This window comes from Centruroides sculpturatus, unplaced genomic scaffold (genome assembly GCF_000671375.1).
Source record: "Centruroides sculpturatus isolate CEXI.00-Female unplaced genomic scaffold, Cexi_2.0 scaffold15, whole genome shotgun sequence".
Taxonomy (NCBI): domain Eukaryota; kingdom Metazoa; phylum Arthropoda; class Arachnida; order Scorpiones; family Buthidae; genus Centruroides; species Centruroides sculpturatus.
Window position 1 is genome coordinate 1,027,736 of NW_019384585.1, and position 23,310 is coordinate 1,051,045.

General features: G+C 28.5%; 1 protein-coding gene across 9 annotated transcripts in view; it reads left to right on the forward strand.

Moving 5' to 3' along the window:
• LOC111624567 (cyclin-dependent kinase 12-like) overlaps positions 1-23,310 on the forward strand; it is a 121,395-nt gene that overhangs the window by 85,034 nt on the left and 13,051 nt on the right. For all 9 annotated transcript variants that reach the window (XR_002756598.1, XR_002756599.1, XM_023367451.1 and 6 more), the window contains exons 9-12: positions 2,936-3,067; positions 4,971-5,242; positions 9,606-9,781; positions 13,445-13,676. Coding sequence is in view for 7 of the 9 variants with exons in the window: in XM_023367451.1 (XP_023223219.1) it covers positions 2,936-3,067; positions 4,971-5,242; positions 9,606-9,781; positions 13,445-13,676 (812 nt within the window). In the remaining 2 variants the exon portion in view is untranslated. The remainder of the gene's footprint in view (positions 1-2,935; positions 3,068-4,970; positions 5,243-9,605; positions 9,782-13,444; positions 13,677-23,310) is intronic.

Genomic DNA, 23,310 nt, shown 5'->3' on the forward strand with positions numbered 1-23,310 from the left:
ATGACTGAAGGGTCAACACCACATCAGGACTGACACCACTGTGTCCGAAGGGACACAGAAATAGCAATAACTGTTATGTTTCGTTTTACACTCGAGCAGTCATGCCTGTAGGCAGTCAGATTCGGGGTGGAAGAGACCATGAATGAGACAGTATGCATCCAAAAGAAGTGCTACAGAGTAAACGTAACAAATACCCATTTATTTACACATTATCTTTACACAAAATTACACATAAGATTAGTAATCTTTAAGCACAAGAGAGAGTGTTTACACTTGTGCATGCGATGATAAATACTTGTAGTTGTTGGGTTTCCTTTGAAGTCATGCACTTGATTGGCTTATAATAGGTTGTAATATTTGATACTCCTGATTGGTAGGTTCTTTGAGGAGTTTGCACACTTGCAAGGGTTATTTATCCCATAGGAGATGCTATTGTCCTTGGTGTGTAGAATTCTAGTCACTGGCTATCAGTGGCAAAGACAGTGTATTGGTGGTGATGCTTATCCACAGTGAGGCAAACATTCTCGATGACAGATGAACGAACCCATGTCATCAATCCCTTTTTCTTTCATTTGGGGATCCTTCTCACTATTTCAATGCCCTTTTTAGGCAATGTCGACTAGTTAGATCAATATTTTTTTTTGTGTTATGTTCCCAATATAGTCTGTCAAGAGATGTCATCTCTGCACAAGGAAACAAGTCTGTGGGAAAATAGGATCACTTACTGCTATCGTGAGAGAAAAATTTTTTGTAAAATTATTTAAGCAATTTTTTTTATTTAGCCTGTGTTCTCACATGTATGTTAGTATGCTATGTAAAAAATACTGTACATAATATAAATGAATAACATAAATTATATACATGTGAGAATTTTATTTAATGCTTTTAATTATAATTTGAAATAGGTGTATATATAAATATTTTTGTGATATTAGTGAGTATGAATGCAAAGTAAAGCTATTGATTAAACAACAAAGCACACAAATTCCATTGAATTTAACTATGTTGGTTTGTTGAGTACAAGAAAGGTAGAGCAATATAAGACAAGCTTTTAAAAATTATTGCAAAGATACAAGCCATTCAAAATGTAAAATATTGATTTAATATATAAATTTATCAACAATATATCAGAGCAAGTTCATTTAATGTATAAAATTTGCATAATTTTTAATTAAATAGCATTTTCAATTTGATCATGTGATCTCCTGTCAAGAATTTATTAGTCCTAACAGTGATTCTTTAAAATTTTTACTTACTTTTATATAAAACATTGTAAAGATTTTGTTGTTTTCTTTTGTTGAAGGAATGTTGCTTGTTTAAATAACATTTACAAAAATAATTGTTTATAAGTAAAGAACAAAAACTTTACAGATGAGAGATCATATTTTCTTTTTTGTTTATTTTTGGAGGATTGTAATATCTCTTTTCCCCCCCCCTTACAGCAATAGATATTTTTCTATTATTCTTCTCTGATTTTCAAACAAAATACTAACTTCATTCTACTAACAAATTGAAGTTAGTGTAATCAATCTCTTTAGATGGCTATTAAAATTTGAGTGTATATTTTAATATTTGGGATCAAATTACATAAAAGTAATTTTTAAAATGTATTATTACCTAACTAAAAATGTTTTACATAGCTAGAAACTAGACAAATGTTGGAAAAAGTATTTTGAGGCAATGTTTACACAATTTCAAATTAAAAAATGGACCTAATGGATCTTCTGCAACTAATAGATTTAGTAGAAATTGCATAACTTCTGAGAGTTTAAATAAAATGATTAACTGAAAACTATTAGCCAATTAACTTTTAGTAAGGTATTAGTTTAAGTTTTTTTCAGTAGTTTCCCATTTTATTTTGTTTACTTTGCATCAAATTTCAATATATAATTGTTCTCATTTCTTCAAAATGAAAATTAAAAATTCTCATTTTTTATGTAAGAATTTTAATGAATTTTTGATTATTTATTAGAATTATATAAAATTAATTTATTTTTAAATTAAGAATTGTGTATGGCATTTATATTGTTTGAAAATTTTTTATGGTTAACATTTTTTTTTATTACAGTAGAGCGTTGTTCATCCAAATCAATTGGGGACTGGGGTTGTTCGTATAACCGATTATGTACGAAAATATATATTAATCTATCCTATGTTGAAATTTTTCTGCATTGCGTGTCACTTTGTGTTGAATTTTCATTGATGTTAAACCTAATGTAAACTTTTTAAAATAATAATCATGGCTATTGTATTATTAAAAATTATTTCTTTATTTTTTACGAACAAAATAAATATATTGAAAAATATAAAAACAAAAAAATTATACTTCAGAAGTTAATCTAATATCAAAAACGTTCAATTCAGCATGATACACAGAAAAACACCACATAAAAGTGCCAGTGCTGCCGGCTAAAACACACACATCAATAAAAAAAAAATATCGGAGTAGCCCAAGATAAAGCCAAAGATTGCAGCACCACAGCATTAGCGAAAATTTAAATTTGCCGACTGGAATTCTTTCGGATAAATGGCGCTCTACTGTATTATTATATAAGTGAAAACATTTTATGATCATAAAAATCTTTTGTGTGTTTAGATACTGTTATGAGATATCAAATTATAAGATCAAATTTCAGTTTTTTAATCAGATTTGAATTATTTTTTCATGTATGAAAAATAATGAGTATTTGTTGCTTTTTTTACTACATAAATTTAAAGTTGATAATGTATAATATGAATATATAAATTATCAGAATTTTAATCCAGCATTCAGAGATTTATTATTATAATAAAAGTTAATAAAGAAATTATTTCTATATATTATTTTTTGAGTCTTATTGTAGACTTAATGTTAATACATGAAATTATTATCTACTGAAATGTTTTTTATGTTATGTATATCAGTGTATATTAATCAATGCAATAATTATTTTAGAATGCCACCACCTGCCTTAGATTTATTAGACCAAATGTTAGAATTGGATCCAGAAAAAAGAATTACTGCTGAGAGTGCCTTGAAATGTCCTTGGTTAAAAGATATTCATCCAGAATGTATGGAACCTCCAGAGTATGTATAATTTAGCTTTTAATACAATTTCATAAAGAATTGAATAGATTTTATAACTAATTTTTTTATTTGTAAAATCAAAAATTATAAATTTGTAAAATGGTTTAATGAAAAGAACTTTTCATTAAACCATTTTACAAATTCTTTAAAATATGTTCATTTATTTTAAACTAATGTAATAGTATATAAAAAACATAAATATTTTAAGTTTCATACTATTTTTTTAAAATATTATTTTAGAAAAATCTGTTTTGATATAAATAACACTTTAGTAAATAAACTTTTTAACTCAAAAACAAGCAGTTTGAAGCATATTAGTTTTAGATCCTCCTGCTCTGAAGCTGGATGTATGGATAAAGCATACATTTATCCATACATTCATTTAACTCCTATAATCTTTCAAATGCTTTTGTTTTTAGTCAGTCAATAGAAAAGATCTAATAGAAAACAAAAATGAATTTAATTAATACTAAGTATATTCTTTAATCAGATTTGAAATATATTTTCTAATCAATTAAAACAGCAAATATTTTTTATAAAAAATTTTTTCAGCAATACTAAGTAAGAATATCATTATTAAAATTACTTATTTACTAATACACATAATAATATATTCTATAAAATATTTAAATTGGAATAGATATATAAACACTAATTCTATGATTTTTATTGACTCTACAGTGAATTTTAAGTAATACTAATCTTTTTAAGAGTTAAATTTTATTTTAAAAAGTTTTAAGAATTAAGTATTTGTCATGAACTAAGAATTACTTGACAGATATTAAAGATATCCAAACAAAACTTACGTTATGAAAAATCTTTCTTTATTTTAGTACAGAGAAATTAATATTTTTATTACTTCTAACATATTCAAATTTTGCATTATAAAAAATATACTGTATATCTAAGCAGATAAGTTGAGGTAAATTCTTGTCGAAGTTTTATAGTTTTAGCATGTATCTGTGCTATAAGACAACCCCCAAACGATCAACAGCCTATGAATTTAGTTTAGGTCATTGATCATCATCTGAATAATAATACTGTATAGCATATACAGAATTATGTCTTATTTGTAATTTTTCAAGTGAACAAATTTTATTTTCTTGCATCTGGCAGCACTACCTTGCGATTGTTGCAAACATTGGCATTGATTCGGCATTCAGGTAATGACTTTGACTATTCACAAAAACATTGTATGTGTTATTCTATTTTGTGCACATACCCTACTCTCTTCTAGTAAATAATTACGGTTTTTTTGTATCTGTTCTATAAGATGACCCCGAATTTTGGGTGCCTTTTTTATGATTCAACTATCGTCTTATCTGTCAAGATATACGGTATATATTTATCTTGTTTAAATTTAAACTCGTATGTATTTTGTTATATTTTTATCTAAATAATTTTCCCACTCTTCAAAGCTTATTATAAGACATATTGAATAGATTTCATGTTAAGTATTTCTTTTAGAATTATATTTTTGTTTAGGTAATTTAAATCATTATAAATATTGCTAACCATTGCAATTTAAACCAAGAAACAAATGACACAATCTAATTTCAATTAATTTTAACTTATTAATGTGCATAATTATCATAACTTAATTATTAAATATAATTATAATTATACAACAATTACAGATTTGACAATTATGGAATTGAATTTTTCTTTCTTAGAATAGTTTAAAGTTTGGAATTCTGTTTTTAGATTATTTTAAAATCAAAATTTCAAATATATAACTATTTAATAAGTTTTCATAACCTATTGTATCAAAGCAGTCAAAATGTATAATTTTAATGAATTTATTACATAGAAGTTTCCTAAAAGTGATGTATTTTAAATTTTTATAACATTAATTTTATTATAATACATAATAAATATTAATTAGACATTGTCTCAATTTTAGTTTGCCACATTGGCAAGATTGTCATGAAATGTGGTCAAAGAGAAGACGACGACAAATGAGGTTGGAGCAAGAAGCTATAGCTGCTGGAATAAATCCAAATATGATGGCAAATCAACCATCTGACATGTCTTCTGGGCCCATAAGTAATAATCTTTCACAACCAAATCAGCCAGTGAATCGACGTAATCGTGGACCTGCAAGTGAAAGTTGGTCTGGAGGAACCGATAGTACAGTAGAAAATGAAAAAGTATCAAACTATGGTGATGTCAGAGGTAAAAGACAAATTTAAGATTTTTTAAGTTAAGAAATGTCACCAGAACATACTAATTTGTATTATATTTTGATTAAATTATTTATATTTAAAACAATGTTTTGATGTTTTTTGCATTTACAGTAAGATGTAATGAATAAATAAATCAGTTACATTAAAACTGTCATCATTAATATTTGGGAATAAAAATAAATTTTTTTCTTTATATTCTGTTTTAACACAAAAAAACGTTTTATCATTTTTAAATTCACAAATTTGTTGATTTTTATACTGTAATTTTAAAAATTTATTATTAATTGTCATGAATTTATTTTTTCATGAATTTACATTTGAAAAACTCAGATTTACAGCTAGATAGGTGAATTTGAAATAGTCTTTTATTTGAATCTAATTTTGGCTTTTTTGTTTTTATAATACTTACCTCATAACATGATAAAAGTTCAAATTAAAATTTAATCTTTATAAATAATAGGAAATATCTTTTGTTAAGTTAAATAACTTAAAATTTTGATGATAGATAACGTTAGAAATTAGTCATTAATAGTGGCTTGTATATGAATAATTTAACTGCATTTGATCTCATAGTATACAATGATTGGTTCTAATGTCAAGACATAATAGTTGAAATCTGTTTTAGATTTTTCTGATATGTTAAGGCTCATTAAGGTATAATACTTTAATTATATTATGACAATAAATTTTATTTTGACTGAACCCCTCTTATAATCAAAAATCCAGCAGTGATGTGTAACTTTCCCAGTGAAAAAACAAACACAAAATTGAAATTGTTTGTGGTGCCATCTGATGAGATTTTGTTTTTAAAAGAAATAACTTTTATATTATTAATTAATATAAAATTGGAAAAAGTTTAATTTTGAGGGTAGAGATGAGTTTTATTTTATTTTTTTTTTAAATTAAATGCTAGTAACAAGTAAAGTCATCATTAGATCCCACTCCACTGGAGATGTGACATTTAACACCTCTACTTTTTTCCTTGACCTTTCACCACTTTAAATGAAATAGACACCAACACACGTCCATGGAATTATTATAATTATAATTATTATTATTATTATTATTGTCAGGTATCTGAAAGTATGGGGATTTGCAGAAAATGTTGTCTGTACATAACAGCCAGAAAGTCTGACTACTTTCTGAATGCATTGGTGCATTTTGTAATAAAATCAATATAATTAATTGCATATTAAAAAGTTAATTTTGGAACACTTAATAATGACTGTATATCATTTTATTACTTGTTATCCATATCAATAATGTGAATAATTGTAGAAATATGAAAAATATGAATTGTAATTATAAAATTATGAAATATTGCAATTTTGTTGATTTCATTTTTGGATTAATTGATTTTTTTTATGTAATTAATTGAACTATAAAAACTGATGATAATTTTTTTCATAACAGTATTTGTCAGAAATAATGTAAGTCAGTGGTTCTCAACCGGGGGTACATGTACCCCTAGGGATACGAGTGTAAATCGAAGGGGTACATCTAACTTTCATTATAAAATGGCACATGTTAATGAATTTGCTGTAAATTATTAACACAAGAAAAAACAAAAACTTGCTTTAAAATATCCCAGTACGAACACCGATTTCCCTTTTAACAGTCCAAACAACTTGTTTATCCACTTGATTTACCTGTCTGTTTGTGCCGTTAGTGCCTAGTGAACCTGTAGTCTAGTAAAATTTCGATTTAACCGAGCATTAATTTTAGAATAGATGAAAGCACTGATGTCAGCAGATTGACAGTACTTTTAGTTTTTGTGAAAAATCAGTACAATGATGAGCTTTGTGAAGATTTATTAATGTGCGATGACCTATGGTTTTGATATTTTCAATAAAATCGATGATTTCATTCGAAGTAATGAAATAGATTGGAAAAAGTGCATCGACATCTGCACTGATGGAGCTAAAGCTATGCAAGGTCCAATTTGAAAGGTCTAAAGAAAACTTTTACCATTTTAACAATGTATTTGTGACAAAAACTAAAAGAAAAAAAAGAAAAGAAACAGGCTTGACGCATCAGCAGACATTTGTTGTCAGTTAACAAAGTGGGAACCAAATTTTGGAAAAAAATTGCTGAAGATTTATCACAACAAATATCCCATTAAACTGTTAGAAATTATTGTAGAATAATTTAAATTTTGTATATCGTTAATTATAATTATTTATTTTTAGGAAATTTAATTTATGCGTGTATTGAAATGACTTCTGTGATTTTATATAATATACTTATCAAATAATAATAAATAAATGTATGTACAGTACCTGTTTAAATTGATTATTAATTACATAAAATAAGTAATCCACTTTTAATTATAGTTAGTTAGTGAGAGTTTTTTATGGCCCTCAGTTATAAGGGCTGTATACATCTAATGCAGTAATTATAAAATTAACATACAAAAATATAAGGGGTACTTGAGAAACAACTAATGGGCTAATGGGGTACATCAACAAAAAAGGTTGAGAACCACTGATGTAAGTAAAATATAATCAACAAGAAGAATCTACATGCTACAGAATCTAGAAGTAATACTCTCAATACAGTGTTGAAGTTGTTCTACTTTTTACTTACCATATAAGTATGCCAAAAATCTGCCAGTTAAACAAGACATAGAGGTTGTTATGTTAGACAGTATGGATACTAAGTACTGTACATGGTTTACAAAGACAATGTATGTGCATTCAACAATGAATTGTTTTAGAAGAAATAAGAAACAATTTTTTTTTTAATATTCTGTGAATATAATAATAATCATTACAAGTCATCCAGTTGAAGGGAGAGTTTTATACCAGCATATCTTTTCTATTTGTGTGTGAACAATAGGATGTCAAATGTACACAGCATTAACATTCTTACTCCAACATATTTGCATTGCATTTTACACTTTTGAGGTAAGCCTTTAGCCAAGCTTCTGTCATTAACAATGGAAGCAAGTTCTTTCTAAATTAGGTATGGGTGGCTACACATACACGGGAAAAAGTGATGAAACTTTCTGAAATTTTCTTATTAAAATTTGATAAACTTTTTTAATAACAGACATCTTAGACCAGTGATTCCCAATTTTTTTAATATCATGATGTAAAATAAAAATATAAAAAATGTTGGCAGAAACTTAAAGAAATAAATATCTACATAAGATGATACAACTTTTATTTTGTAAGTAATTCTTAAAATTAGCAATAAGAAAGATATTTGAAGAACTTGATATAGTTTTATTTTCACACTGTAACATAACAAAATTTACATTATGGTGAATAAAAATAAATTTGGTTGTAAAATAAAAATCTCATAAAATGTTATTCTGCCTGCAAATTGGAAGCAATCACTAATTTGAGGGTTTGTCTAAAAATTGTTCTTGTATGCAATCAAGTTGCATGGTTGCACTGAATGCCTGTCAAAAAATTATTCATGGACACAAGTTCTTTTGGAATCACGATTGACACACTGGAAAAGCTCAAACAAAAAGACCATGTAGTATATGCATGACCTAAACAAACTGATAGATTCCATCAGTTACACAAATTTTATTGTATCAGATAGAAATATAAATTTATTTTAAAAGTCAATTAAAAAAAAAATTAATTAACAGATGTTCAAAACTTTAAGAACTTTACAATAAAGTAGATTTTTTTATATTTATATATTTAATTTTTTTAATATAGTTAAATTTATAAAATTAATCTATTCTACATACAAAAAATACATAGCTTAAAATCATCACAATATGTTTTTTTGTCACAAAAGAAAAAAAAATAGAAATGGTAATCTGGCTTCAGAATTGTCATGAAATTTTTTAACAAGTGGGCAATGCCTTTGGTTAAGATTTTAATAATTGGTTTCAGGTAAAAATTTTAAAACATCAGAACTTACTTTAGAATAAAATTAAAAACTTTAACTAATGTTGTCATATCAGAAGTGTGAGGGGATGGATGAGGCATTGCTCTTTGTTTTTTTCAATCATGACATATCATCCTGCACTATTGATGGTCCTCTTGTCTGGTTGGAATCTTATTATGATGAAAATACTATAAAATAGATAAATATTAGTACTTGTGGCAAAATGGCAATTAAAATCAAATATAAATTTTATACAAATTTTGTGTGAACTGTCAAAGGTTTTCAATTTATATATAATTCACTTTTTTTTTCAAAATATAAAAAGAGTATTTAAAAAATATACATATTTCATGAGTTATTTTTCGGAAATAATAATTTATCAATGTATTATTATTAATATTATAAACACTAAACTATTCTAAAATATGAAAGTAGATATTGATATAAAATAATTTTTCCTTATTTGCATGTAATGATATTAATTACATGATATTCCCAAGAACCAACAACAGGAAAGGAGGAATTGAAAAAATCCACTGGTCAAGATGTAAATACTGAAGGTTGTAGTCAATCATCACAAATTCAGTTTGATGATAATCTTAAGGCTGTTATAAATACTTTCCAAAAGCAACAAGGTCTAAATATTGGACAACTTGCTAGTCTTCTTAATGTAAAGGTAGGATATTGCAATCTTTATCAATTAATAAATTATTATTATTGTCATGAAAATATTTATTTGCTTATTTCATCTAAGCACACTTATTATACATTGATAAAACTAGTTCATTTTAACTGTTCTACATGCACTTTTGCTGTTACATTATGAGATTTACAAACTTTTTGAATAGGTGATTTTCCTGAATTAGTTGTTTTTAAATTGAGTAATACTTTCACATTTATAACCATTTAAAAAATTAAAAATTAATTAAGATTTCAATTATTACAAATACATAGTGTTTTGTTTGCAAATGAATATTAATATATTATGAAATAGAGAAATGTTTTAAATTGTTTATTAATTCAAGGAATTATAAAATTGGAGTCTTCAAAATGTCTCCTACATCAGTAAATTTTCTTATATGAAGTTATTTATTAAATTAATCATTATTAATTTGATATTTTGAATTTCTGAATTTTGTAATTCAAATATAAAAATAATTAGTTTTCTTTGTTTTAAATGCAATTTCTTAATAATATTTGTTATTCTTGATTACTTTTTAATAATAAAAGTAAATTATCAACAAGTACTAATGTCAGATAGGCAGATTTTTTTTATCCAAAAATTTTCTATTATTTTCAACATTATAATAAGCGCTTAAAATTAATTATAATTTAAGGTCCGTATTGTCATAAAAGTATTTCTTTCCATTGCTTTTCACTTTTTACTATGTGCAAGCTTTTATCTAAATAAAAATAAATAAATTTTTTTAATAATTTGGAATCTAGCAACATTGGTTGTGCCATCTGTTTACAACATTTTACTTTTAACTATTATAAAATGCAAAAACTTAATTTTGAGGATACTTTTATTAAAAAAAAATTGTAAATGCTGATAATGAGTAAAAACATCATTAAGTCATATCCTATTCATGATATGATACAACCCTCTTTATCTCCCCATTTCCTTGACCTTTAACCATCAAAATTTAATAGCATTAATCCCCTAATACACATACATACAAGAAAGACTTCAGCTGTATATGAGATGTTTAGCTGGCAGAAAAGAGGGTAAGGGAATGGGGAGGGGAAGAAGGAAGGAGAGGAAATAGATAGTAGAGAAAGGTAAGATCCCTCTGAACGGTGTATTGATACATATGGCTACAGTACCTTCTGTTGCAAGGCTGTAGTCTCTGAAGGGTCTAAAAGAAAATCTGAGTGTAACGAACATCAGTGATTCAGTGTTGCTATGAATAGCTAATTGTAGAAGTTAGTGCCAAGTGGCTGTTAGTAGGAAGACTTATAACTACTTAATATTATTGAAACTGAACTGAACGTGAATGCAAATCTTAATACTACTTAACAGCTAGACAGAGAGAGCAAAAAACAAACAAGCAAGACTTGGGGTCTTGCTTGTTTCTTTCTTTTTTTTTTTTAACATTAACTTACTAAACTAACCTACCTTAACCTAGAACAAATCTAATCAGATGACTAAAGCTTACAATCCTTAATCTGTTTTAACCTAACTTAACCAGAAATCAAGCTAAGAGTCCCTAATCTAACTTGCAACTAGGACCAACTTAAACTAACTGAATTTAGACTGAAAAAGAAGACAGAAAATAAGAATTAAATACAAAGTTGAAAGGCAGCTATATACTGACAGTTGAAACAAAGCAAGACCCCTAATACACAAACCTCCCTATGAAATTTCAAAAAATTTCAACAAAAAGCACAGGAGTTATTAAAAAAAAGTTTCAAAGAGGGTGAACAAAATTGTATACAAACACACACACACATACACACAAACCCCTTTATTTTTTGCATCTCTCAATGTTTCAAGATTGCAAGTCCAAAAGTGTAAAAATCTATGGGGGTCATTTTTTTGATTGATTGCCATACTTTCCCACTGTTATATATAACAGTCTGGAAAGTAATAACAAAACTAATTTTGCCATAGGTTTATAAACAAGATATAATTTGGTTAATATCATTCTAATTGGATTGTGTTTGAAATTTCCAGCATTTATTTCTATGTCAAAGAATCAGTTTTAACTGTTTATAAAGAAAATTCAACAATGATAATTGTAAATGATTACAAACATTTGTGTAACTTTTCCCAACAAAATAATGAAATGATAAATAATTTAAAATATTTATAATCCATAATCTAAACCCGTGATTAATATCTTTTTATATTATTCAGAGATGAACCACAAATGGCAGCATTTTCCACACTAATGCTCTTTGCTCCCACATTTTCTGCCAGCAACCCTGCCATTCCACACAAGTTTAAAAGTAAACAGCATAAAATGTCACAAACAGGGTGCGTTTACTTCTGAGTTAGCAGTGCTAATTCTGATAACAGGATATGACGTCATTAGCACGTGTATTCGTGCTTGCTTGTCCAATTCGAAAGTGAACACATACGCTAACAAGAAATATGGCTGGAAACCGCCATATTTCTTGTTAGCATATGTGTTCACTTTCGAATTGGACAAGCAAGCACGAATACACGTGCTAATGACGTCATATCCTGTTATCAGAATTAGCACTGCTAACTCAGAAGTAAACGCACCCACAGTTGACCACTGAATGAAACAGAAAACAGGTACAATAGGCTCAAATACTAAGCAGCTTAAACAACTACAGGGTATAGAAGAGTGAAATTGATAATATTGTTTGAAAGTTTATTTTATCATCATTTTTGCAAGTTTTAAAAAATTAAGTGGTTCTTGGCCAACTAAAATGAAAATACTGTTTGTATATGTGTGTATATGTTTTTTAAATTACATTTCTTCAGTATTTCTATTCAATTTTATAACATTATAGAATTGAAATTTTTAAGATTTGTCAGCCATAACTTTTTACATAATTTAATAAGTTGGGCCTTTTATTTATGCTACTTGTATACTTAAAATACCTGTGAAGCATTACAAGGAGAACTAGAATAGTAGGTTTACTAAGTACATTATAATAGAGAGGTTGCAGCCGTCGTTCAAACGTTAAACTTGTATGGCAAGCAGATTCACACGTTTAAAGTATTTACAGGATGTTTAATAACACTAAATAATTATTATTAATTTGTGTCGTATCTCCTACTGTATAATAGGACTATAGGACTACCTCATACTTTTGTTGGGGGACTTAATGGCTTATGTAAATCTGAAAGTAGCTTGGGAAATTATTTTTAGAAAATTTACAGATGTATTATGCTGTTGATGGAGAAGATGCCGTGAAAGAACAATCCTACTCCTACAGAATTATGATAAGCTATTATGAAGACAAATATATGTAAATTCTATAAGCACTTCACATCACTTGCTAAAAATTGAATAATTAAATATAAATAATTTTGAGATTTAAATTGTCTGTTTCTCTACAATATTATTCATAAATGCTTAAATAATCATTATTTTAATAAAATACATCATAATTTTAACCCCAAACACAAAAAAATGAAGAAGTTTAAGCCTATCTTCTATGCACCATGTTAGACAAAGCGAACGCCATTATCAACTTTCTAAAATTGCCAGATGGTGATGCTTGGACATCCAACGTTCACATTTTGGGCTGAAAACGACAGCCACAATCTCTCTATTATCAAATTACATTTATGTATAATTTATTAAGAAATTATCTGTAGTTGATTTCCATAGTTATAAAAAATTGTTTGTATTTTCAGGTTGATTCAAATACAACACAGTTGTTAGAAACATTAAATATACGCTGGCTGTTAGAAGCAGCAACTAAACAACCTCAGGAAATGACTCAGAGAGGAAATCAGAGGTTAGGTTTTGAATCATCACAGTCTTCAAGTAGTCTGGGAGATCAGTCAACAAGTGGAAAACAAGATAAATTAGGATGTAAAGATATTTGTGATGAAAAAAAAGATGGAATAGCACCATCACATTCAGGTAACGCAGATAGATAACACGAAAAAATAGAATAAAAAGTAAGATATTTTTAAAATATCGTTATCGTACAGAATTTATAGTTTCTATAATACTGTCATGAAATTTTGAAATTAATTCCACCAGTGATCTTCAAACTTTCTTCATCCTTGAAATAATTCTCATTGAATATTATTTACAGATAGTAGTTAAAATTAAGTACAAAATGTTAAATATGTGTAACTTCTTAAAATTATAATTTTTTTTCCCCTATGTAAACATTAAAGCCTAATGCAATATAAATAAAAAATCTTTATGAAAATAAATTCCTCGTGTATTAAATGATCTCGCAAAATTTAAAACACGTTACTCTGAAGTATAGTTTGAATATCATTACATTAATAATGAATTTGTTTATAATATACTTATTAAATTATATTGAGCTCTGTTTTTCTCACATTATTTACTTAGTTATTTTCAGTATTATGTTGTTATAAAAAATAAAACAAAATTTAAAATAGTCTTATTAATTATTAATTTAATAAATAAATTAGACCAAAAAAATATATTAAAAATGCAGTCAATTCAAAAAATTACAAAGATTTTAATTGTATAATAACATAATTATACAGTAGAATCTGCTTATTGTAATCATTTTGAGATTTGCTTATAACGATAGTAACAACTGAATGATGAATAAGTGAGATAAGTAAACAAGACATTTATAAATTAATAGTACTTCATTTGATGTTAGCCAGATGACATTAAGACATAATATAAAAAATTCTTGTTAGCTTTAATATAATAATATCAAAACTAATTACAATGAGTGAAGTTTTTTAAGTTATTTTAACTTAGACTGATTTCCAAAAATTAAGGAAAAATCACAAAAACTGCAATAATTTAAAACGTTATAAGCTGATTTTAATGAACTTGAGAAAAAGTATACAACACATAGTAAGGTGTAAAATAACATGAAAACAAATTACAGGACAATTATGATGTTATACTAATTAGTGCACATATGAAATTGAGAAATTAGATGTCAGTTTGCTATAGATAAAATATCTTCAATATGGAGTTTGATCACCCCAAGCAGCAATACAGCACATACAGTGATGTGTGGTGTTGTCAATTTTGCAGTCTATAAGGTCAGTAGGAAGTGAGAACCATTGTTCTTGTAAAGCTGCTCTAATCCTGGCAACAGTTTGAGAATGAGAATTGAGAGTAGCAGTATGTCTCCCAAGAGCATCCGAGACATGCTCAGTGGGATTCAGGTCCAGAGATTGAGCTGGCCACTTCATGTGCTGAATTGTTTGCTGCTGAAAGTAACCTTCCACGATATGAGCCCTGTGTGGTCTAGAGTTATCATCTTATAGGATGAAATTATCACCTATTGCACCGGCATAAGGATGCACATAGACATTAAGGATGTCATCTCTAAACACTTGAGCAGTCATGATTTGTTTTAAATGGAAAGACATGGAGGTCTGTACGTCCACTCAACGAGATACCACCCCAAACACATACACTTCCTCCTCTGTATGAATCTCTTTCACAGATGTTTGATGAATGATAACATGTTCCAGTTTCTCTCCAAATCAAAATCTATCTGCTATTGCTTTGCAAGCTAAACTGGACTCATCCATGAAGAGAACAGTCCTTCATTGATCTGCAGTCCAATGGAAATGTTGACACTCCCATTAAGCACTCCCACCTGTGATAAGAGGTGATCAGCACACAAATGGCTGGTTGCCTCACCTATAGACCACCTTAATGAAGCCATCTGCGCACAGTAGATGTTGACACCATTTTTCCAGTGGCTATAGCAAGGAAAGACCTAAGTTGGGTTGGGGTTGAGGTTCTACTCCATGTGCATAACTGCAAATATTCATCATTGGCACTTAACATAGTGCTTGGTTGTTGTTGGCTAAACTTTCTGGATGCCGAATCTGTGGTTCAAAATTGTTACCAGAGTCTATGAACTACAGAAGGACTCATGTTTAACCATCTGGCCACTTGTCTGATTTTGAAGTGCCTCTAATCTCCCAATGGCCCTTTGTTGCAGTTCTTCCAGAAAATAATATCTCAAAGTCATTGTAATGAATTGTCTATCCCAGATTTCTTATGTCACTATCACAGCAAAACTGACAGTCTTACTCTTAAACAAGTAGCATTCTGATGGTAATTCCACTATTTTGCATATTGCAGTTTTGTTTAACACCTTTTATTTAAGAACATACTCAAATTTGTAGCAATTGGTTTATTTTTGAATAAATTTTTGCTATTTTATGAGTTTTTCCTTAATTTTTGGAAATCAGTGTACAGTAGTTTGTTTTAGGATATGCTGCAGTAATATGCTGTTTTTGTTGACTTTGGTTATCATCAGTTTCAGTTTTTGTCAATTTTTTTCACAAAAACTTTATCTAGGTTATCATTGGTTGTCTCAGATTTCATCAGCATGCCCACATGACCTTTCTGCTAATTTTGCGAAAAACAAAGAGTGACCCACGCGTTTTCCTGCTCAGTGTGGCATTGTTTCTTGTTGTGTGAGTATTATCACGCATGTCTAGCCAAAACAATGGGCATATTCAAAATCTCAGTGTGCAGTCAGCACCTCTCAGCATCTCTGTTCAAAATTTCAGATGACTTATGGTTGCTTCCAGCAAACTGCAAGCATCCTTTTTGGTGCTCAATACACCAGCAAACAAGAAAGCAGCCTACATGAGGCTGGTAAGAGCTCTATTTTGCATTGACAATTTTGAATTTAATTTATTTATTTTTTTTTTTATGAATAAACCCTGAATAAATAAATATTCAGTTAGTACATTAATGGAATATTTTAATATACTAGTATATTTACATAAGACATCACATTTTTTTTTTTTCAGTTGTTATAGTGTATTCTTAGGATTGATTGAATTATTTAAAACTCTTACGGGAATTTTAAAAATCTTCATCCCTCTTTCTCTTTTTGAAATATTAATTTTTCATTAAGCTGTTCTCATTAAACAAGTTCAAAAATAAATTTAGCATAGTGTGGAAGTCCACCTTGTTTGCCATTTTTATTGTTTTTCTCTCCCAAAACTTCTACAATCAGCATTTGTGTTCTCTAGAAAATGCCAGCAGTTGCGTCACTTCTGGAAGCATCTTACTGCATTTATGCTGAGATTTTGAGTACTCCCAATTCCATTGCTTTCCTTTCCTTTTAACTCCATCATGGAAAATGCCATGTTAAATGTTCATTTATTCTTTATTTTATAATAATATCATATTGTTTTTAGTGTTAAACACTATTTATTCTCTATAAAATGTATTTTTGGAACCTATTGTGGAATGTATAGAACAAATTAATTGGATTTACATTGATTCATACAGAAATAATTGCCTCAGTTTTCGTCAGTTTTGGATTTCATCATTTGTTTTTGGATGGATTGTTGATGAAAACCGAGGCATAACTTTTTTATATATATTGATATATAAAAAAGCATATGTATTTTTGATAACTTTAGATAACTAACAACAGTGTTTATGATTACAATAAGTAAATTCAACTGTATTTTCAAACATAGGTTACGATTAAGACTGATTATATATATGTTACTGTGAATGACGAAATCTGGCTAATGTCAACATTCTCCGGTGAATGTCAGCATTCACAGTCATTTTGTGTATGTACGAAATATTTGCTAAATATCATCATTTCTCACTTACACCAGCAAATGTGAACATTCAGCATGCACTGATGGTGAATGTAGAATAAAATCATTTTTATTACGTTAAGACAAAAATGCAACTTTTTAATGTGTCAAAATAGGAGAAAGCTTAAGTAACGGCACATGTAAAAAAACTGTTGAACCTAAAATGAACAGTACGTTCTAAATCATTAAAGAAAATAATACAATAATAAACTTACACACAAATTATGTGATTGACGTTGTACAATCATATTTATTGCAGTAACTTAAACTGTTATGGCACTTTGAGTCCCTTGCTTTTACAACTGCATTTATTCGTGGAACACCTCTTTTTGCAATGACAGCGTGTACAGTCGACCATCCCATAACACTGTAGATAATTCTGTGTTATATGAATTTCATGTTATACAAGTCACTTAGATTTTACAAATACGTGAGCCATTCACAGTCCGGCACACGTATTTGTAAAATCTAAGTGACTCATACAACATGGAATTCATATAACACGGAATTATCTACAGTGTTATAGGGGGGTCTACTGTATAGCCTTACCCTCCAGTTTTCGAATTAGCTATAACTAGTGATGTAACGAATATTCGGTTACTATTCGGTATTCGGCCTATTTTTCACTATTCGGCCAAATACCGAATATTTAATCACTATTCGGCCGAATACCTAAAAACAGGAGTAATAAATAACAAAAGCACAGTAAATTAATCATTTTGTTATTTAGATTTAATGTTATCGAGTTAGTGTTGTTGTTTATATTTATTTATAACTTGTAACATGTGCAAAATAAAAATAAAAATAATATTAGTCACATGTATTTACAATTTATAATTACAAAGATCAGCACATGTACACACCTATTCGTTCGAGAATCGTCGCACATCTGACAGTGAGGGTCTGACCCTGCCTATCCTTCTTTTTAAGCGCTTGTCTTTGCTCTTCCCTTTCTCTTTCCTCTATCGCTCTAATCCACGTATGCCTGTGCATACATCATAATACGCGCTCACGATACTTTCAATTCGTCACTTTTTTGTCGTAGAGTTCCCATTTTACAATTACGTGACAGCCTGGTGATAACGGAGAAAAGAGACAGATAGGACGTCGATATAAGTCACAGTTATGATTTCACAGATTCGAGACAGCTTGATAGCCCGAACGGCCCCAGGCTTTCACCCGTGCACGCTAAGTGACTTTCATTACAAGCATTTAGCTTTCCGAAGTCTATGACAACAATTGTTTGGCATTGACGGCCGCGAATTTCGTGCCAATAAGCTGCCTCGACTTGTTCGATTATGTATCGACTCAATTTCATATTTATTTTCACATTTATACTTCGCGGTCCTTCTCTGTTCTTTTTTCGTTATTTACACGTGTAGGTCATTTCATTGTTATCCACATTTGATATCATCATTTATCACATACTTCCATGACACTCTTGTCTGTCCGCTACAACTGCCAAGAATTAACACGATTGGCGAAGCGTAGTGAGAGCGGGCCAATAGAGAGCAGGATCCTTGCCATAATGCGGTTTGCGCGAAAATTTTCATACGTGCGTTAATCAAGCCGAATAGTTTTTCATAACGAATACTATATTCGGCCTGAGGCCGAATATACTATTTGTTACAACACTAGCTATAACTGCTTCTCTCAGCGATATTTCTTGAGAAGAAATCTCATCTATGAAAAGTAACTTTTCTTTACAAATTACGAACTGATTACGTGATTATGAACTGATCTGTTAATGGTGTCTTTTATTTGGATATTGACGAAGCCTTACCGACGACCCCCTCTCATCCTCTGTTACTCGACCTGACTAACCGATCCCCACCTCATGGGATCAAAAGAACAAAAACACCATTTAATGACAATATGGGTGATTTCCACCAAACCGTTGCTGGGAAAAGAGGTACAATCTTGTCTTACCTCTGACTACCCACAAAGGATTTGTCGACAGACTGTCGCCTCTCTGTTGACATCGGCTTTTTAGGTGTCATTTCAACCTCCACCAAAGCTTATCTGTGCTTGTCGACATACACCGGCGATTGTTCGAATGTACAATAATATAACCAAATATTCGGTCTTTCACCGACGTATTTTGTATGTGTCGACATTCTCTAATTTCAGTCTTTCACAGTAACATATATATAATTAGTTATATAAATTATGTTATATTGAGAGTCAGAAAATCCTGAATAATAGAAGTTGTTTTAGAGATTGGATTTTTTTTTACATTTCTGTTTTGTTTTTAACATTATAGTTAAAAATATATATACATCTATATATATATAAATGGACATGTATGTCCCTATATTTCACTTTTTCGCAAAAACTACACATCGCACGTGAATGGTGTTTGTATGTGGTAGTAGCCCCAAGTCTCTATTCGTGCATAGGGGTGGTTGCGTCTCGATAACTGTAAGGGTGCGGGAGACATGGGCTTGAAAGTAGCTTTCTATTTTGAATGTTTTGTTTGAATTTAATTTGAACAATGTTCAAATTTGTTCGAATTAAATTCGAACATAAAATTCGAATATTGGTTCGATTATAGAACTTTATAGAATTTTATGTTCGAATTAAATTCGAACATAAAATTCGAATATTGGTTCGATTATAAAACGATCATAAACGTTCCAGAAACGTTGAAAATAGTTCGTTTGACCGGACGTGAACAGGAGACGTTCAGAAATAGAATCGGGACCAGGTCTCTAATTAGTCTGGAAACGGGGGACCTAATTCTTGCATTCTGTGAAAACGGGTAAGATTGGCTATAATGCAATTATCTTAATCTTCACTATCGTTACCTTTTAAAAACCCAGCGAAGCGGGTCCTTGCAGCTAGATTCTAGATTACTTAGAAAAACAGTCTTTTATATATATATAAAAAACTATATTACATACAAATGTATGAACAAATAAAAACCCAGCGAAGCAGGTCCTTGCAGCTAGTATAAAAATATAAATCTTTAAGAATTTGTTGCATGTATTTTCATCTTTGATTTTAGTTTTAATTTAAATTTGTGATAGTAAATATTTTTAACTGTGGATCACAATGCATAGTAATTGTATATGTAATTGTGAGTTTTAATTGGAAAACAATAGTTAATAGTACTTAATTATTAATTATTGAACAAAAATTTACATTTGGTTTGGTTAATTTTGTTGTTATAGATAGCATGGTATTGTTAATATAATAGGTCATGCTTGTTTTAAAATACAGTAGAGCCTCGAAAACTCAACCTAATGTGGACCGAAGGGTGGCCAAGTTTGTGAAAATGCTGGGTTATCGGGAATGGGGTTAAAAAAATAAGTATGAGTGTTTCCTCAGAAAATACTGTACTGTACTTGTATGTATTGTTTACTTGAGAATACAACAGAAAATAAACTGCCCAAATACCCTTAAACAAAGGAAAAGTATGTCCTTTATGAAGGTATAGAGCCTTTACTACATGAAAATGAAAATTAATGAATACACTGTATACAATAATTTACCTGATAAGACAGACCTCAGAAAAATACTTTGAGGCATAAAGCTGTCTATAATGAAAATTAATTAACTAAGGATTTTTTTTGCCCTGCCAAGGTGTGGCCGAGTTATCTGGAGTGCCGAGTTTTCGAGGCTGTACTGTACTAATAAATTTCAGATTGAAACATGATAAATGTTTGTGTGCTTGGGTCGTCAGTGTCATATATAAAATTTCTACATGTTTATTTAAACACAGTTACTCTTTCTGACAGTTAAGAAAAATTCTACCATTGTATTCACATTTGTTGCTTAGAAATAGCATTTTTATAGAAGTACTAGATATAATTTTATCTAGTACTTCTATAAAATTAATTTGAATATATTTGCATGTTAGAAAAGAATTATAGTAAACAATTTGTTTCAGTAAATACTAGAGCTTTTAACTGTTCATGATAATTGTTTGTTTGTTACATAAAAGTTAACTTTGTTTTCATTTATAAAACTATAATAATTTACAATTGGTACATACATTTTTTTTTATTTTTTATTTATTTTAATTTGTAAACTATATTTTTTAGTTTTCTCCAGAAAAGATACATTCACAATTAGGGCTCTAAATAATCCTGTGATTGAGATAAGTTTTAATACAAAACTTAAAACTAGCCACCATTCTATAATGTTTTTTAAAGTTTATAATTACAAGATTTCTTTTTTATAAATCTATATATATATATATATATAAATAAATGGACATGTGTGTGTCTATATTTCAAAACTACACATCGCACATGAATGGTGTTTGTATGTGGTAGTAGCCCCAAGTCTCCATTCGTGCACTATGGTGGTTGCGTCTCGATAGCTATAAGGGTGCGCGAGATATGGGCTTGAAAGTGGAAGATTTTCTATTTTGATTTTAAAAATTTTCGAATTTGAATTTGTATTCAAATTGGTTCGATTATAGAACGATTGTAAGCGTTCCAGAAAATTGATCAAATTGAAAATAGTTCGTTTGACTGGACGTAAAAATTCTGTAATTAGTCTGGAAACTGGGGACCTAATTCTTGCATTCTGTGAAAACGGGTAAGATTGGCTATAAATGTAATTATCTTAATCTTCACTATCGTTACTTTTTGCCCAGCGAAGTGGGTCCTTGCAGTTAGATTCTAGATTACTTAGAAAAACAGTCTTTTATATATTACATACTATATTACATACAAATAAAAACCCAGCGAATCGGGTCCTTGCAGCTAGTTATACATAAATAGATGTGCTATCTGTAAAATAGTTTATGTAATTGTTAACTTTTTTTCCATCTAAATAAAATTTTAAACTGAACTTTTAACATTTACATATATGTTATATATATTGGTTTAAAGATATTTTTCTTTTTGGTTTTTGGAATTTTTGTATATCAAAATTATGATGATCAAATTATATGATTATTAAAAGTTAAAATCAATATCATCATCATCATCACTATTGTAAAATAAGTTTTATTGATAGGTATTTTGAAGATGTTAAAGAGAAAAACGTTATTAGTAACATATGAATAAAATTTTGAACTAAAGTTAAGATTTACATTTTAACTAATGTTGTTCAGTTTTTTTTTTTTATACAATAGAAGAGAGAAAATTTGTTTAAAATTTGTGCTAAGCTAATTGACAAGAAACACTGAATCAAAACTGCAATCCCCCCTCTTTTTTTTTTTTTTTTTTTTTTATTTATTAAGAGTTACAAAAATTCTTTTGATAAACGAATATTTTCCAAATGTTTAAGATAGCAAATGAAAGATTATTAATTGTTTTAGTCATATCAAATTGATGAATAATCTATTAGCTGTTTAATTAAGTAGAAACTAATTTTAAACAGTATTTTGATAATTTCAAATTCTTTAAAATTTAATTTCTCTTGTTTATTGGTCTCTGAAACTTATCACCATTCTATAGTTTGTATATGTTTCTCTGTGTATTTATTTATTTATTTTTTATCATTATCCAAAAATAAGATGTTACTATTAATTGTTATGATTTGAGATACAATTTTTAAATATGATCTATTAATTTTAAATTATAAAAATTATATTATGATTCAAATATAGATATTAGATCAGTATTAATTAGAAAATTAAAACATGTTGATAATTTATGGATTTTAAAATACTAAATACTTAATACAAGTAAAGAATATCTATAAAATGTATTGTAATATTACTAAATAGTTAACAGTATAAAGGTTTAATTTTAACTTAAAAACTTCATAAAATTGAGATTCAATACATTAAAAATATGTATAAAAGGTGAGATCTTTTTAATCATCTTATTTGGTTACAAATAAAATTTAAGAATGGGCATTTAATTATTATTGTGTGCTTATTAAAAGTGAGAAAATTAATATATTATTTTAATAATTGTTTGGAATAAAATATTAATTAAGTGTAATTATTAATTATATTTGAAATTATTAAATAATACACAAATATTGCTAAACCC